This window comes from Peromyscus californicus, unplaced genomic scaffold (genome assembly GCF_007827085.1).
Source record: "Peromyscus californicus insignis strain IS unplaced genomic scaffold, ASM782708v3 Scaffold_10__1_contigs__length_136768540, whole genome shotgun sequence".
NCBI classification, from domain to species: Eukaryota; Metazoa; Chordata; class Mammalia; order Rodentia; family Cricetidae; genus Peromyscus; species Peromyscus californicus.
This window is the reverse complement of record NW_026294391.1, coordinates 52,496,956-52,513,927: the sequence shown is the minus strand read 5'-3', so window position 1 is coordinate 52,513,927 and position 16,972 is coordinate 52,496,956. Positions and strand designations below refer to the sequence as shown.

The 16,972-nt window shown below is 41.5% G+C and overlaps 1 protein-coding gene and 1 non-coding gene across 2 annotated transcripts in view; one reads left to right on the top strand and one right to left on the bottom strand.

Annotated features, from left to right (window-relative positions):
- Msn (moesin) overlaps positions 1-16,972 on the bottom strand; it is a 74,542-nt gene that overhangs the window by 10,349 nt on the left and 47,221 nt on the right. Inside the window, exons 2-6 of the mRNA XM_052733145.1 lie at positions 14,986-15,069; positions 6,056-6,151; positions 4,161-4,435; positions 2,623-2,706; positions 1,082-1,228 (exon numbers count right to left, since the gene is read on the bottom strand). Of these exons, the coding sequence (XP_052589105.1) occupies positions 1,082-1,228; positions 2,623-2,706; positions 4,161-4,435; positions 6,056-6,151; positions 14,986-15,069 (686 nt within the window). The remainder of the gene's footprint in view (positions 1-1,081; positions 1,229-2,622; positions 2,707-4,160; positions 4,436-6,055; positions 6,152-14,985; positions 15,070-16,972) is intronic.
- Positions 5,784-5,922, top strand: LOC128118235 (small Cajal body-specific RNA 3). Its single transcript, XR_008221056.1, has one exon. It is a non-coding gene; the product is annotated as a small Cajal body-specific RNA 3 (non-coding RNA).

Here is a 16,972-nt window from a genome sequence, read left to right as displayed (position 1 = left end):
AAACAACTGAAAAAATGCCTCCATAAGATCCAACTGTAGGGCATTCTTTTAATTAGTGAGCAAGGGTCCACCCTTGGGCTGGTGGTCCTGGGTTCTATAAGAAAGCAGGCTGAGCAAGCCATGGGGAGCAAGTCAGTAAGCAGCACTTCTTCGTGGCCTTTGCATCAGCTCCTGCCTCTGGATTCCTGCCCTGCTTGAATACCTGCCCTCGCTGTTTCTAATGACGAACTGCTATATGGAACTGTGAGTGAAATAAACCCTTTCCTCCCCAAGTTGTTTTTGGTCATGGTGTTTCATCAGAAAAATGGCAGCCCTAAACTAAGACAGCCTTGAATTAACTATGTAGCCAAGGCTGGCCTTGAACTCCTGATTCCTGCTGCCTACACTTCCTGAATGGTAGAATAACAGGCATCCATCACCATCCCCAGCATAATTTAGATATTAAATATCTCCCAAAAACTCATTTGTTGAAGGCTAGGGTCCTAGCTAATGGTGTTATTAGTGGTGGCAGAAGTTTGTGAATGGGGCCTGGATGGAGGAAGTAGGTTATTGGGGGCAAGCCCTCAAAGGAAATATTGGGAGTCCAGTCCCTTCCTCTTTTGTTGTCTATTTCTCAGCAACTACATGCTCTCCACAAGGAAATTCTCCCTCAGTACAGGCCCAAAGCCACTGCATCAAGTTAATGCAGACTGGAAACTCTAAAAGCACAAGCCAAAAATATCTTTCCTCCTTTAAGATGATTTCCCCCAGGAATTCTGTTACAGGTATAGAAAGATGATTAGTACACATTTTTTCTCATAGCAGCTCTTCAAAGTGTGGTATGTAGTTTATATTTATTACACATCTCAGCTGTAATGACATTTCAAATGTTCAATCGTCACATGTGGCTAGCAACTACCATAATAATAGTACAATGCTAGTCAGTATAGGATTAAGGAAACTATACAAACATCTTTGCTGGACGTAATTAGGTAGAAAAATAATTGAGGTGGGATTCAAATGGTATAGTCTTGCTCTGTAGTAAGGGATGATACATGTGTTTAATAGTGATCCAAATAACGCATAGAAGTCTGAGGTATACCTGTCATTCTGCTCATAGATGTTGAGTCCCAAGGCATCCACACCCAGCCACAGCTCTGAGCCTTTCTTGTTCTTGATGCTGAAATAGTTCACACCATACATCTCCAGGTCTTGAGCAATCTTGAGATATTCCAGGACAGCATCCTCCCTAGACGATGAAGAACAGGAGACAGGGATTGTCACAAAGTATAGAGCTCCCATATCAGACCCAGCAACATAAAAAAGCCAGCTTGATCTGTGTTTCTGACAACGATCTTGCTAGCAGGATTGGGAAATAGAACACAAGCAAATGATGAGTAACAAGAATACACATGATTTCTGTTCAACAAACACTGCTGCCAGAAACCTAAATAATAAGGAAAGGCTGTCCCTTGTCTTCTGGAATATTAGCAGAAGCTTAATGCTCTCTCTCTCTCTTTTGCATTGTGACATCCTCTTATAGAAGTGCATTCCTAGCAGAATTTAGACAGAGTGCTGATGGTAAAATGAGATTTGTTCCTCAACCATCAAATTATTTTACAATATTTAAAGAGCTCCTTTCCAATTTCATTTTAGGGGTGGAATCACTAGGTAGCCCAAAAACTTCCTTGAGATCCTGATTTTCCTTCCTTCTCATTGCTGTCAAAACTGTTTAGTATGTAGGGAGTGATGGAACATGCCTGTAATCCCAGCACCACCTGTAATTCCAGCACTTGGAAGGTAGCGGTAAGAGGATTGGGTGTTCAAGATCAGCCTAAGCTACATGCTGAGAACATTTCTCAAAAACCTTCTGGGGCTGGCAAGATGGCTCAGTTGGTCAGAGCACTGACCAGAAAGTCTGACAACCTGAGTTCAGTTACTGGGACCTACATGGGAGGGTAGAAGAAGAAAACATTCTAAAAAGTTGCCTCTGACCTGCATGTATGCACCCCCAGCATGAAGCTACAGTACATAGGCGCACACCCACCCCATACACACAAGCATGCATGCATGCACTCGTACCCACATATGAGAGAGAGAGAGCCTGCATGTGTGTCACACAAAATATATACAAATATAATAATTTAAAAATCATAACTTAGATCTGAGCTGGTGAGATAGTTCTGTGAGTAAATGTGCTTCACATACAACCTGACCACCTGAATTCAATATTTAAAACCCATGATGGAGAGAGAGCGAACTACTGAAGGTTGTTCTCTGACCTTCAGACACTCACTGTGACACATGCCCACATTCACACAACATGTATCACGCACACACAGACACCACGCAAAATAATAAACAAAAAAAATGAAGTCCTGATTTGATAATTAATGATCTTTTCAAGTTATAGTCCTTTGCATTAAAATTTGGCTCTTATGAATTTTAAAAAAGCTTAAAACAAAATCACAGTCTCATAATGATTTAAGTTTGCCTTCTATATTGAAGTGCCAAAATCATCCCTATCTCCCTCTCTTAAAGTCCACCAATGTCCCTGATCACTTGCCTCTTCTCTGTAGACCCCACCCACCCTCATTCTCCCTGCAAGGCCAGTGAGGCTCACAGCTGGAGGGGTAGGCTTACCTGAGCATGCCCCGGTGTTCCTCGTGCCACACCTGGATCCGCTCTTCCCACTGGTCCTTGTTGAGTTTGTGCTGCTCCAAGACTCTAGAAAGACAGTGAGTGATCAAAAAACTACAGACCACAGGCAGGAGGCAAGGGAAGCTCGCTTAGCTCTCTACAGAGTTGATGCAAACTGAAGGTAGTCCAGTGAGGTATTGCTGGATTCCTCCTGAGTTCACACTGGAGCAGCCACAAGGAACTTCCTAAAAGAAGAGCTCCATCTGAGACAGGGATTCATCTCTTTGTTTGTTTGTTTGTTTGTTTGTTTGTTTGTTTGTTTGTAACAGGGGCTCTCTATTATGCAGCCCTGGCTATCCTGAAACTGATTATGTAGACCAGGCTGGCCTCAAACTCAGAGAGTTCCACCTGCCTCTGACTCTTAAGTGTTGGGATTAAAGGCCAGGCCCTCTTTATTCCTTTAACAACAAAGCTAATAATGTGCTGCATCTCTAAACTCAACAATAATACATGAGGAGTCTGTGTTGAGGGGCTAACAGTAGAGATAGGCAGGAATATTCTCTCCTACAACCCCTTGGGGCCAACAGCTGGTGTTTATAAAACAGCTTTGGATACAGGGAAGGGATGTAGTCCCAAACTACTCTGACGGAAACCAAAATAGACCTGACCCATAATTCTACCAGATTGTTAAACAAGACCTGCTTTAAATATGCCATCATGGGTCATCATGGCACTGACCACAAAAGTTTCCTAGGGCACAATGACTATCCCTAATATCTTCTAATGGCATGTGTACAGGCCATAGCTCCAATTCCACTAGGGACTCCAGAATCAGGCTTGCTTAGCTTTTCTTCTCCTGTTCTAATCCAAAAGCCTACGGAAATTAATGGCCATCTGATGCAAAATGAAACAAAGCCTTCAAGGTTAAAAAAAGAATCAAGACACTGGGGGTTCAGGTCTGTTCTGCCTCAAATGTGGGAGATGAGGTAAATCAGAGCGAGTACCTCTGTATCTCTCTTTCTTGAGCCAGAAAATAAGGAAACCGCTTGCCTTGTTTATTTGGCATTGTCATGATGTTAAAACAAATATATTAAGTGTTTAAGAGCTTTCTCTTTTGAAGTTTACAAAATCAGAAAACTAAGTAGAATGGAACCCGTGGCTTGCATAATTTTCTCTCTCTCTCTCTCTCCTGTGAATTTCTAAAATAAAATCTCATCAGTGGAAAAGAAATGGAAACGGGGGAGGACAAAACAAATCAACTCATCTTTGGTTCTACGTAAGCACCTATCTCCAGGGTAATGAAGCTTTGAAATCAGGGAGAGAAAGGGGAAAACCGCTTCTTGAGGCCCGGAAATACAATAGGCTATAATACTATATGCAAATGTGCCTCTCTGAGCAGGACAGCAGTCTTTAGACAAAACCTAGTAGAAAGAAACTTATCTGGCAACCCACACAAGTTGGGGAATGGTGATTAGCCAGCTTTTGGTCGCTACCCACTACCCACTTTAACCAGGTCAAAGGACACCAAGGCACCAGCTCACCTCTGGGGCAGCAACTTATCTCCAGCCAGGTAGCCAGACTTGTGCACTTCCTTATTGAAGTCGCCGTACTTCGACTGGACGGCATAGGAGGCCAACAGCACCGCAGTTTCCGGTGGGCAATAAATGTCATCATTGAGAATGCCCTCCTTCACTTGCAGAAAGAACAGGCGCTGGGTGATATCCTGGATCAGTTCCTCAGACACATCCTCTGGGTAGAACTTGGCCCTGAACTTGAAGAGCAGCGGACTCTCCTTCCGCACATCCTGTGCTGTCACCTAGGAGGAACAAGGTTAGGTAGGCGCTCAAACAATGGATTGTGGTGATGGGAGAGTGTCTGTAAGGTACTGGGAGGGCACTGAGTGATTTTAAGTTCAGGTAATCTCCCAAGGCAGGGAGGCCACTCTCCTCGTAATTTAAAACTAAACACTAAAACTAAAACACAGAAGTATTGCTTTCACTGGGTAATCTTATATACATTTCTTCCTCTTGGAAATTTTCTTCTTAACATTTCTAATACACACTGATGACAGAAACCACCATTACCTGACAATATAGCTTAATGATCTCAAATTCTGAAGGTAGGTTTAAGAATACTCCTCTTTTTAAAGCTTTTTTTTGTAAAACTTACTGTATTTTATATTTTTTCTGTTTGTGAGTGCTGTGTCAAGTGCATGCATGGCACCTATGTTGGCCAGAAGAGGGCATTAGATCCCCTAGAAGTATAGTTACAGGCATGTGTGAGCTGCTATGTCAGCGCCGGGAACTGAACCCAGATCCTCTGGAAGAGCAGTCAGCGCTCTTAACAGCTGAGCCATGTCTCCTGCCCCTAAAGCTCCTCTTGGAAGTCTTCTCCTATGTTATAAACTATTGGACAAGAGCAAATCTGGTTGAAGCCACAGAATTGTCTAGGTTAGACCATTCTCAGACGACCTCCTAAAGTCTGAAAATGGCTCCTAATTTGCCCAGCAAAATGGCCACTGTTGGGGCCAGCAGCATGACTCAGAAGGTAAAGGCACTTGCGTCCAAAGCTGATGACCTCATTTTGGTCTTAGGGAACAATAAAGTGGAAGAGCGAACCAACATGTTTACCATGGCATACATGCACGCACACATACACATGCACAGACATAGTAAATAAATGTAATTTTACAAAGCCTCCATTCTTTATTAAAACAAGATCTCTGAAGCAGAAGTGAGATGCACACCTCTAGATACAATCAGCAAAATGAGCCACAGCACAGTATTGAGACCTGTAAGGTTAAAGTCAACCAGTTTGGGTATGGAGAGGGAAGTCTGCCAGGTGTCTGCAGATACTACTTGGGGCAGTGTTTGGGCTCTTTCTTACAATCCTACAGACCTCGAGAAAGGGATTTACAACTTAAACCACTCAAAGCTTTGGTCCACAACAAGTCTAAATTAAGGAATCATCTCCACTCCTTTTGGTGTGGTCTTCTTGCTCAGGAGTCAAAGTTGAAACACAACAACTTTCCCTGCCTATATTTTGATGATAGTAACCAGAAGGAGCAAGAAGATCGGATGTTCAAGGTCACCATCTGCTACATATGGAGCTTGAGACCAGCCTACAACAATCTCTCTCTCAAAATAAAAAAGGAGGATGGGAGTCACGGAAGCTGAAGAACCAACCATGCAGACAGACGAGAAAACACCTTTTGTCTACAGACAGCACAGTCCTACATAAACATGGAAATCTTTGTCTGAATTACAACAGCTGGCTGAGTGTGGTCATTCCCCTCCATATAACTTTTTAAACTAACACTCTAAACACTGTTTCCTTTGTTGTTTTGTTCAATATATTACTGATTAAGTATCTCAGGTTTGCTAGCTGGTGCATGTCATTAGCTGGAACAACTTCTGACAGAGCAATAAGTGATTACCTTCTTATTGAGTTTCAGCCAAGTAGAGAAAGCTTTTGTGTCCTGGTACTGCAGACCAAAGAACCAAACTTCCCTCAAGCCAATTGTTTTCACCACCTGGAAAAGACAAAACAATCACTGGTTTAATATCTATCCTGTGCCAGGAATTAAAGAACATAAAAGTGAAGCATCTTAATCCACCCTTAAAGGGTTTAAGGTACTGCTAGTCTGGAAAGGAAATATACTTAAAGCAGCAGTCAAGAAGTGATATCTATTGGCAGTTGATGGCTTCTGGAGCACTAAGAGTCCATTTTCTTCAGAGATGTGGCCTTTAGTAGGTTTCCATACTCCAGTTTACGGCTCTATACCTATGACCACACTGGCAAGGCTAATTAGACTCTGTGGGTTAAAAAATGAGTACATGAAGTTGGGAGGGAGAGGGTCTGCAAGCAGCTGAAGAAAGGTAAATACGATCAAAATGTATTGTATACATGCATGAAATTCTTAAATAATTAAGAAAAATGTATTTTAAAATCAATTAATGTCATACAAGGAGTCTAGATTTTTTTAAAGAACATGGAAGTAGAAGGGGAACTATTTAAGAAAAGGACAAGGACCAATGGATGAAAGGAGGGTCATTATGGTCAAAATATAATACATGTATATGAAAATGTGACAAATCCATTGTTTTTACAATTAACGTATGTTTAATGCACAATAAAAAAAGAAAAAAAGAAAGGACTGATATCAGCTTCTTTCCCCACTAAGTACTACTGTGAACACTGGCACACACCAATAACCTTACATCCATTATCATCTTCAATTCTCAAAAGAGCCCTATGACAGAAGTCCAGTGATGCCCACTTTATAGATAGTAATACTAAAGGTCCAGAAATGAAATTATATGCCCAAGGTGCAGATAGTAAGTGACCAAGTCAAGATTTAAATTACGTCATATTTTTTTGTTTGTTTGTTTTTTCGAGATAGGGTTTCTCTGTGTAGTTTTGGTGCTTGTCCTGGATCTCACTCTGTAGACTAGGCTGGCATCGAACTCACAAAGATCCACCTGCCTTTGCCTCCCAAGTGCTGGGATTAAAGGCATGAGCCACCACCACCCGACTTATGTCATATTTTTAAATCAAGGCAATTCTCATACTTTCTGCCACTGCCTCCCTTCTCCTACAATGCTATATAGCTATCTGCTCCCAGAATGGATTAGAGACTGCAGACAAAGATTCTTGGGTTAACCTTTATCATATCCTTCTGGGGTACTCTAATATATTGTCCTTTGCCATTTTTGTTTTTCTATTTATTGTAAAGGAGGATATTGCATTGGGCATGGCAATGCATGCCTGTAATCCCAGCTCTCAAGAGGAGGCGGAGGCAGGGAGAGCAGAAGCTCAGTGTCAGCATCCTTGGTTACACAGAGGGTCTGAGCCCGCTTGGGGCTACATGAGATCCTGTGCCAAATGGGGAGGCATGGGCTGTGCTTAATATTAGCATTCAGGAAGCAGAGGCAGGCTGGGCTCTGGGCTCTGTGAATTCAAGACCAGCCTTGTCTACATGGCATGTTCCAGGTCAGCCAGGGCTACACATTGAATGTCTGTCTCAAATTAACCAAGGAAGCATGCTTAACAAGGCACAGATGAAGAAACCGAAAAGGCGCAGAGATGCAACCAGAGTGGTGCCAAGTTCCTATGTCCCTCCAGGAACTTCCACCTGTCCAGCTGTCTAGAATCTCCCTACCTTAGGCCTTCAGGTTTTTATGAAAGAATTACATCATTATAATTGACAGTCATTAATGTCATCAATTCAAATTTCACAGCTGTCCTTTATATTTAGAAGGTGGAAGTGATGCCAATATCTAAGACAAAGTCTCACTTGGAATGCCCCAAGAAAGAACACTTGAGAAGACAAGTTGGGGAGCATAGTATATGAATACTCATTACCCCAAAGCTATACTTTTCCCGGGTACTGAAGTATCTGTGGCCAACCTTTGTCCTATGAAGAAACTCAAGGGCCCTGTATTGCCCAGTGCCCTTAGACTGAACGGAGGACAAGAAATGGAGGCCTGCAAGGACAAGACAGATGGAGTCTATACTCAGGCCCTGACACTAGCATGTTGATGGACCAGTTGTAGGCTGCACACCAGCATGTTCAAGACTAGGGATAGCCACACTAAAGCTGAGCCACATCACATAGTCCCCATCTTTTATTTGGGGTATAAAAGGATGGAAATAAAACTTTAGATGAGTAGAAAATCTATAAGACTTAACTAGAGATAAAAACAAGGACCCAGAGTTGCCAATGTTCTTTCTAGTAAACAAATCAATACACTCCCCCACCTCACACAACCACCACTCTGAGAAGAAACCATGTTCTAAGATATCACACTTTTTCTTTATAGTTTGATGTCACATATCAGGAACAAATATCTTCTATCTGTAATTTGCAGCCAGTATATTTCTTTTGTTGATTCCAACTTCCTCATTATCTAACTGGGAGGACAATTGTTAAATTGTTAAATGATATCACATGTAGGGATGTGTATGGGAAGATTTTTTTAAAGCTCTTTCTTGTCCTATATTTAACATAGGACTCAACAAATAATTCTGATTTTTCCATACGGTTTCAGGATTATAACTGAAATGTAACTGGTGGGAAGAAGAAAAGTTCCATAAACATTCAGATCCTAGAGAGATTAAAAGACCCACTGAAGATAGTATAGACCACAGGGCTAACATGCTTAGGTACCAAAGGAGTGGGGCATAAAAGGAACAGAACCGGAAAAGCAACAATTGGCCTTTACCTAAACCAAGAGGCCAGTTGTGGCAGCTCAGAAAACCTAAGACTGAAGGGGATTTTGATATGAATACTGCCTCTTCTTTTGTGAGCATAGGGAAATCAAAGCGATATGAATTTTCCACTTCCTTAAGCTCTTGAGCTTGGAGAGATGAACAGTCTCTCAACCTATGCTGAAGTTCCAAAGTGAGGATACGGGAGGAAGGAAATACAGTCTGAAGTCAGAACTGATATTGAAAAAGAACAAAGACAATAGAGATGACCTGTGACTACAGGCTACAAGGAAATCTCCAATTAAGGTCTATGGCGTGATGGGGGCCATTTGATCAGGCAACTCCTGGCTCCATTTCCAATTCCAAGAACAAGGAAACTGGGCCAAGAATTACTCACTTCCAATTTTTATTGTAGCCAAGACCTCTATTTCAGGTGGGGCAGGTCTTGGGGGAGGAAAGACCCTGTTTTTCAAATTAGAGAAAAGTATCTAGCTCTTTGTTCTAGGAACAAACCTTTGTGGAGCCAGTGAGTAGAGTCCTTATAATGCTGAGAAATGGCTCCTTCCCCTGGGGAAAAATATTTGCTCCCTTTGGTACCAGACACTCCGCTCATATGACCTAAGCTAGTATTCCTCAAAGCTGCCCTTAAGAAACCCTTAAGCAGTAGAACACAGTGAATGACTATACCAAAGAGGCCTAGGGGTATGGTGGAATTGAGAGGTGCACTAAAAAAATCATGAATCAAGATGAGTGGGAAGCTATCCCAGTAAACACATTTTGGGTGAACAAGAAAACCAAAACAAAAAAACCTAGAGACTGTGAATTCTGTTCTGTACTCTGCACTATTTCCCCAAATAGAATGTGGAGAGTAAACAGGGTTAACACAGTATAGGCTAGTAAACTGATGTTCAGTGATGTGCCTATTAAATTCCCTTCAAATGAAGTGTGCATCCCCATATATAAGTACGGCTCTCGGCTGTGGTCAGTGCAATCATGAGCTCACAGCAGCTGTGATTAACTACATAAGATTTGAGTGAACAACCTGTCGTGGAAAGGGCTTTGTGATGCCACACCCATCCCTGAATATCTACAGGCACTTATTGGTGGGTACTCATGCTTCTATAAATGGCCCTAAGGAAACTCACTGGTGGTCGTGGGGGGGGGGGGGCAGACATGAAAGTAGAAGAGAGACTAGTTAGGAAGAGGAAAAAGATTGGCAGGAGTGGGAATTGGGACTAATGGGAGTAAGGGAGGAGTGGATATATCAAAATCCATTAAGTACGTTTATTGAAAATGCCATACCAAGCTGGGCATGGTGGTGCACGCCTTTAACCCTAGAACTCAGGAGGGAAACAGGTGAATCTCTGAGTTTGAGGATAGCCTAGTCTATAGAGCAAGTTCCAGGACAGCCAGGGCTGCTACTACTACACAGAAAAACCCTGTCTCGAAAAATAACAACAACCAAAAAGAAAAACCAATTATTATGTGTAATTTATAGACGGTGATAAAAAAAAAACTACAAAGAAAGAAAACTGAACTTTAATAAAAGGAAGAGATTTGCCAGTACAAAAATCATTGCTAATTTCTAGGAGTTTCAGGGCATAAGACAGAATTCTATTTATCTCTTTTTTTTTTTACTTGTAGAAGTCAATTCATGTACTATCTGCATCTATCTAAGTAACAAATCAATGACATCATGAGCCATCTCAGAAGCCCAGAGCTGCATCATAAGCAAGGCCAGAGCCTTAAGAAAAATACAGCATGAGAAATTATGTGCAAAATTGCATCAATGCCCAGACATATGAGGCGCACTAAGATTCTAATACAGGCTTGGCAGCAGCTGCATCACCACCCACCTGAAAGCAAATCGATGTTTAACTGGAAAAATCTGTAAGATGCTACCACAACCTCTGCTTCTTTTGCTCCACATAGCTTGTACTCCAGTGAGCATCTTCTTTACAGAACAGACGCTACTCAGCTGAGTTTCTGTTTAGGGAGCAGGCTAAACAAAGGGAGCTTGCACCAGGCATAGTTGACAGAAAGCACTGGGAAAAAGTAGAATCTAATATCCACGTTCAAGTTTAAGCTATACCACTCCTTATAGCTATGTGACCTTAAGCAGAACTTTCCCCCTCACTAAGCCTCAATTTGTCATCTGTAGAATGGGGATACTACTAATATTAGTGTCATAATAGATGTTAATCATCCTATAAAATAAAACCAAAAAAAAAAAAAGTCCTAAAGCAAAGTCAGCCAGTCATAAGTACATTACTGAGCCAGAAAGCTTTGTGATTTTTAGGGTTCCTTCAACTGAACTCCCAGGACATTCCACATACATTTGGCTCTTAAAAAGATCAATTATTAGAATGGCTGAGAAGCCAGGCAGGATCTCTATATACATATAAATACATATATGCAATAGCAATTAGTGAAAAAAAAAGAGGCCTGTGAACCTGAAGGAGAGCAGGGAGGGATATATGGGAGAGTTTGGAGGGAGGAAAGGGAAAGGAGAAATGTTGTAATTATATTAGAATCTCAAAGGGCAAAAACAACGTTATTCACAGTGGTAGCCCTGCCACCTAGTGGCTCGTACAAAATTCAAGATGAAGTTATTTGAAGAAGCTGCCTTAAGAGATTAAAGCAAGCAAGTACAGCATGCCTGAAGCAAAATGTGTTCTTTCTCTTTCCTGGCAGCGAGTACACTCACAAACAGAGGTAAGTGGGAGCAACTGTGGGCCCCATTCCCATTTCCCACCAGGTCCTGGGCCTCCTCAAGCTATGTTTTCCCATTGTTGCATGTTATTTATCACTGGGTGCCAAGAAATAGGCTTCCTCTTTATTTTACTTCCCTTCTGGTCATAAGCCAGATGCCTGCTGAGTTCCAGAATGGCCCTAGAGCTTTAGTCAATTCCTTTCAAGCCCCAGTTCTGCCAGAAGGTCTTCCTTGAATGATGGATCTCAAAGTCAGGTAGAATTGATTTCTTCCCTATGCTTTATCAAGCTAGAGGAGGGGAAGAGCTCACATCTGTGGATTCTCATTCTCATTTGCTTTCACCTCAAGGGAGATAGTTGCTTAGTATCTTGTCAAGATATTTTATCCAATAATTTTCACCTATGATATCACAGCTCTGACCCTTCTGACCTCACAGAGTGGCTGTATTCTTTTTTCTGTGGTAGCCTCTCAGGGGACCTATGGACAGAAAACACATCTTCTCTGAGACATCTCAAAGCTAGAGCACCCTCATTAGCCCCACACAGTGTGGTGCAGTGGGAGAGAAGTATGTGCAGAAATGAATTCGAAACTCCGTATCACAACTTGCTGGTGACATGACCTGCTAAGGTATGTTCTTTGTCCTTTTAGGGACAGGATCATCGTGATGATTAAAGAACCCAGCTATATGTAAAACCGCACATATTTATCACTTCCCAACCCAATTCACCGATTTTCAAGACTATAATGTACTGTTACTAACAATAATCACCATGTTGTATAATAGAACTCAAGGTCATTTTTTCATTTGTTCATTTGTCTGTTGAGACAGGATCTCATGTTGCTCAGGCTAGTCTCAATTACAGCTCACTAAACTCTTGAGAATGGTCTTGAACTCCTGATCCTCCTGCCTCTATCTTCAGAGATTACAGGCTACCAAACCAACTTCAGAGTCACTATAATCTGAATGAAATTTTAGCTAAAGCACCTACCCAGGGATAATCTATAGTAGGTGCTCAATAAATATACTTCCCAAGACACTGCTGAATTCAAATCCATAGAATGGGGGGATACTACTAACATGTATAAATTATCTGGTTTTCTTTCTCAGTCTTTATCTGGATGATTATGAAAGATTAAAATCTTTTAAGGGCTCTGTTTGGGAGGCAAGAACCTTAAGCCTCCCAGCCAAGAATGCTTGCACATGTCAAATTCCAGGAGTCGGGAGCCTAAGACAGGAAGATTGCTCTGAGTTCCAGGCAGCCTGGACTACATAATAAGTACCAGGTCAGCCAAAGTTATATACCAAGACCTCATTCCCTGAACAAAAAAATTACCGTTGCAATCTGCCCAGGGCTCACAGACATAGAGGCCTCCTACAGAACTACACACACAGTATGTAAAGCAAACAAACACTAACAATGAATTACCAAATAGAGACTTTCTGAAATTAATAAAATTTTGCCCAGAGATTGTATTTTACCTTGCAGCCATCTAAGTCACGTCTTAGTCCCCCTTCAATACAAAAGGACAAAGCCCAGTGGTCAGAGCAGGGAAGGAAGGGTATAGCGATCATTGCTCTGGGAGAGGAGTGAGCAGAAGCAGAACTCTGGAAGGAGTCTAGGAAGAGGTCAAAGTAAAATCCACCATGACTGACACTCTCCCCTCACTTGGCACCTCTTCCTAAAACCTTAGCACCTAAAACAAGGGACCCAGGAGCTTATGTGGTATAGTGGATACCTCCTCATGTCTATCTTACAGACTGCTAGAAGCCAATCCGGAAGACATGTTCTGCCAGCTGCCTGTCTCCTCCTATCAACTCAAATGAGGCATTTTCTTTCTTTTACAGAAAAGGGTTGTCTGAACTCTAAACAATGAGAATACAGAAGAAGGAGAAGCAGATGTGTAGAAAACGTGGCAGAGATAAATTTTTGAGAGATAACCAAATTTGAGGAACCATTTACAGATAGGGAAACTGAGGTCCAAATAAGAGAAATGTTTGTGTGAAACAAGAAATTAGTGATGGGTTGGAGAGGTGGCTCAGAGGTTAAGAGCACTGGCTGCTCTTCCAGAGGTCCTGAATTCAATTCCCAGCAACCACATGGTGGCTCACAACCATCTATAATGAGACCTGGTGCCCTCTTCTGGCATGCCAGAAGACTGTACACATAATAAATAAATAAATCTTAAAAAGAAAAAAAAAAGAAATAAATTAGTGGCAAAGCCAGCTCTAGACATCTAGTGTCCTTTCAAATTCACTAGTCTATCCCTTTAAAAGCTCTCCAATATAGAACCCACATGAAAACCTTAATATAATCAAAATGCTTTCAGTCATTGCAGACTAGTACTATACTCACTTGTGAGCTATGGAAATGTCAACACATAACTTAGGTGTTTAAAAGTTCCTCCGACTAACTTGTGTTTTCACAAATTAACCATCAGTGATTACCCTACACCATTCTAAACAAAAACACAAAACAAGCTCCAGAGAAGGAGTAAGTTCCAACTGAATCTGAAATTAGATCATCAAGCCTATCTCCCAATCCTAGTATATGAATGAGACAAGAAGCATCATGGTGTTAGAAGGGGAGCCATCATTTACTGCTCTACTATGTGCTTGTACAAAATAGTTTCTTCCAAGCTCTTTGGGTTTTCTTATTGTCTTGTCTATTTCTGATCTGGAATTTTGTGCAACCTAATCAGGTGTTTTGGGGGAATGGTAAAGATACAAATAATATTACATTTTTATAAAACAAAAGGCCTGTAAAGTAAGCATCAATTTTTCCCTTCTTTCACATTTGTGTATGTGCACAGACACACATGCCACAGTCTGCATATGGAAGTAAGAGGGCAACTTTGGGGCACTGAAGCACACACCTATAATCCTAGCACTTGGGAGGCTGAGGAATAAGGGTTTTGAGTTAGAAGCCAGCCTAGGCTGCATAGTAAGTTTTAGGGACACTCTGGGCTTTTTAAAGAGACTTGTCAATCAGATAGATAGATAGATAGATAGATAGATAGATAGATAGATAGATAGATAGATAGATAGATAGATAGATAGATAGATAGAAAGATAGATAGATAGATAGATAGATAGATAGATAGATAGATAGATAGATAGATAGATAGACAGACATTTTAAAAGTTGAAAGGAAAATATATTCACAGTTTCAACAAATCTAGCATAGAATCACACTCCCTGTCTCTTGTGACCTTTATTCAGGATCGAGGATAGGATGTGTTAGGTCAATGAGATTAAGATTTTGGGTTGCCAAAATTAAACTTTGCCTCCTTTTTAATTAAGTCTGGAGCCAGACTTTGTTTTCACCTTCCTTGGAAGGGCCAGTAGAAAGAGAGACCTTTTCCAAAACAGAGAAGGAATGGTTGGTCTGCACTGTGATGAGACCTACTGGCAGGAGTGATTAAGGAACAAGGCCCTCCCTTACCTGGTCAAACAGCTGCTTGCCAGTGGTGTTCGGCTGAATGGCAAACTCCAGCTCTGCATCCATGGTGGTCACACGCACACTGATCTAGGATGAGATGAAAGAAGGCAATTTAGTTCTTTGGCTTTGTGCTCAGTAGGGGATTAGACAAGCGTCTCTGTTCAACTTTGGAGAAAGAAATCCAAGTGCCAAGAAACCGAGTAAATATGAAACTGGTGTGAAAAAAGGTACAACATTGACATAAGTCATAACCTAACCATATTCTCAACCACAGTACTGAAGATAAAAACAAAGTCACAAACAATGCTTCACCAAGAGGCAAACATGAATGTAAATCATCCTACTACAAAGAGGAAGAAAATATTGACTATATTTCCTCCAGAAAGTATTCCCCACCTACACCAGCCAATTCCAGCCCACAGCATTCTCTTCTTACCTGTGGTCTACAGGTTGGCTTATCTATGACACTAGTAGATAGTTGCAGAAGCAAAATAAAATAAAATTAAAGAAAAAACAAAAACACTGGGTCCTCTGCTATGAACTTTCCAAGCTACAATATCAACCATCTAAGCAAAATGTGCCACTGATGCAGCGGTTCTATGCGTCATGACCCCTTTTGGGGGAGGGGGCGTTGAATGACACTTCACAGGGCTAAGACCATCAGAAAACACAAATATTTACATTATGATTCATAACAGTAGCAAAATGACAGTTATGAAGTAGCAATGAAAATAATTTTCTGGTTGGGGGTCACCACAGCATGAGGAACTGTATTAAAGGGTTGCAGCATTAGGAAGGTTGAGAACCACTGCAATAGAGGCATGGTGGTTATGGGAGTAACCAACCACTTTCTGATTGAATTTGAGATCCACTCTACAGGAGGAAGTCATGCTCAGTACTGTAAACCAGCTCAGAAGCCCATGGTTGGGGAGGTCGTATGCCTTAGTAGAGAACCTACTACTACTATTGATTTACTCAATAGACATTTAGTCAAACTGGCCTCTAAATGTGTGTTTATATCCATAAACTAGTTTTTTTTGGTTTTTTTTTTGTTTGTTTGTTTGTTTCGTTTTTGGTTTTTTGAGACAGGGTTTCTCTGTGTAGCTGTGGTACCTGCCCTGGATCTCGCTCTGTAGACCAGGCTGGCCTCGAACTCACAGAGATCTGCCTGGCTCTGCCTCCCAAGTGCTGAGACTAAAGGTGTGTGCCACCAACACCCAGCCCATAAACTAGTTTTACTCTTAATCTTAAAGAAGTTTCTTTTTGCAACGGCTAAGTTAACACAGACTCAGAACTGGTCAAAGTGCTGACAATGAGTGGCTTCTGAGTGCTTGGTCCTAAACAAGGCATCTGCATTTACCCACTCCAAATCAAAGCCTAGAGAACATCATAGAAGATGGCATAGAAAGAACGTGAGTGCTGGGGGAGGAAGAGGAGTACTGTAAACAGTGTCTTCTAGACATGGCATGGCAGTTGCAGCTCTGAAGTCACAGCAATATTGTGCAATTCCACAAGATCTGCACAATATTGAGCACATCAACATGACAGGGCAGGAGCTAGTGAGACTCCATCTCTCCATAAGGAGTTATAGCCAATTAATTGTTGGGGGCGGGGCATGTGGCAGGGAGGAGTCATTTGCTCAAGTAAGAAACCTCCCACAGGTGCTCATGCAGGAATCCCTAATTAAATGCAATGGAGCACACACACAAAGAAAACTATTGCAGGTAAAGAGGATAAGAGAGTACAACATGAAAAATGTGAGCCAAGTGTGTACATATATATATATACATACACAGCGTCTATATATACATACACAAGCACACACACATATATTTGAAATTGTGGAAGAATAAAAACAAATTTAAAACTGGGTTCCAAGCCTAGCAGCACTATAATGGGCTCAATTCACCAACATGAATAGCTCTCAGCCTTTTCTTGGGCCTTAGTTTCCATAATCTGCAGAAGGGCAGACAGACATGGGACGAGGGAG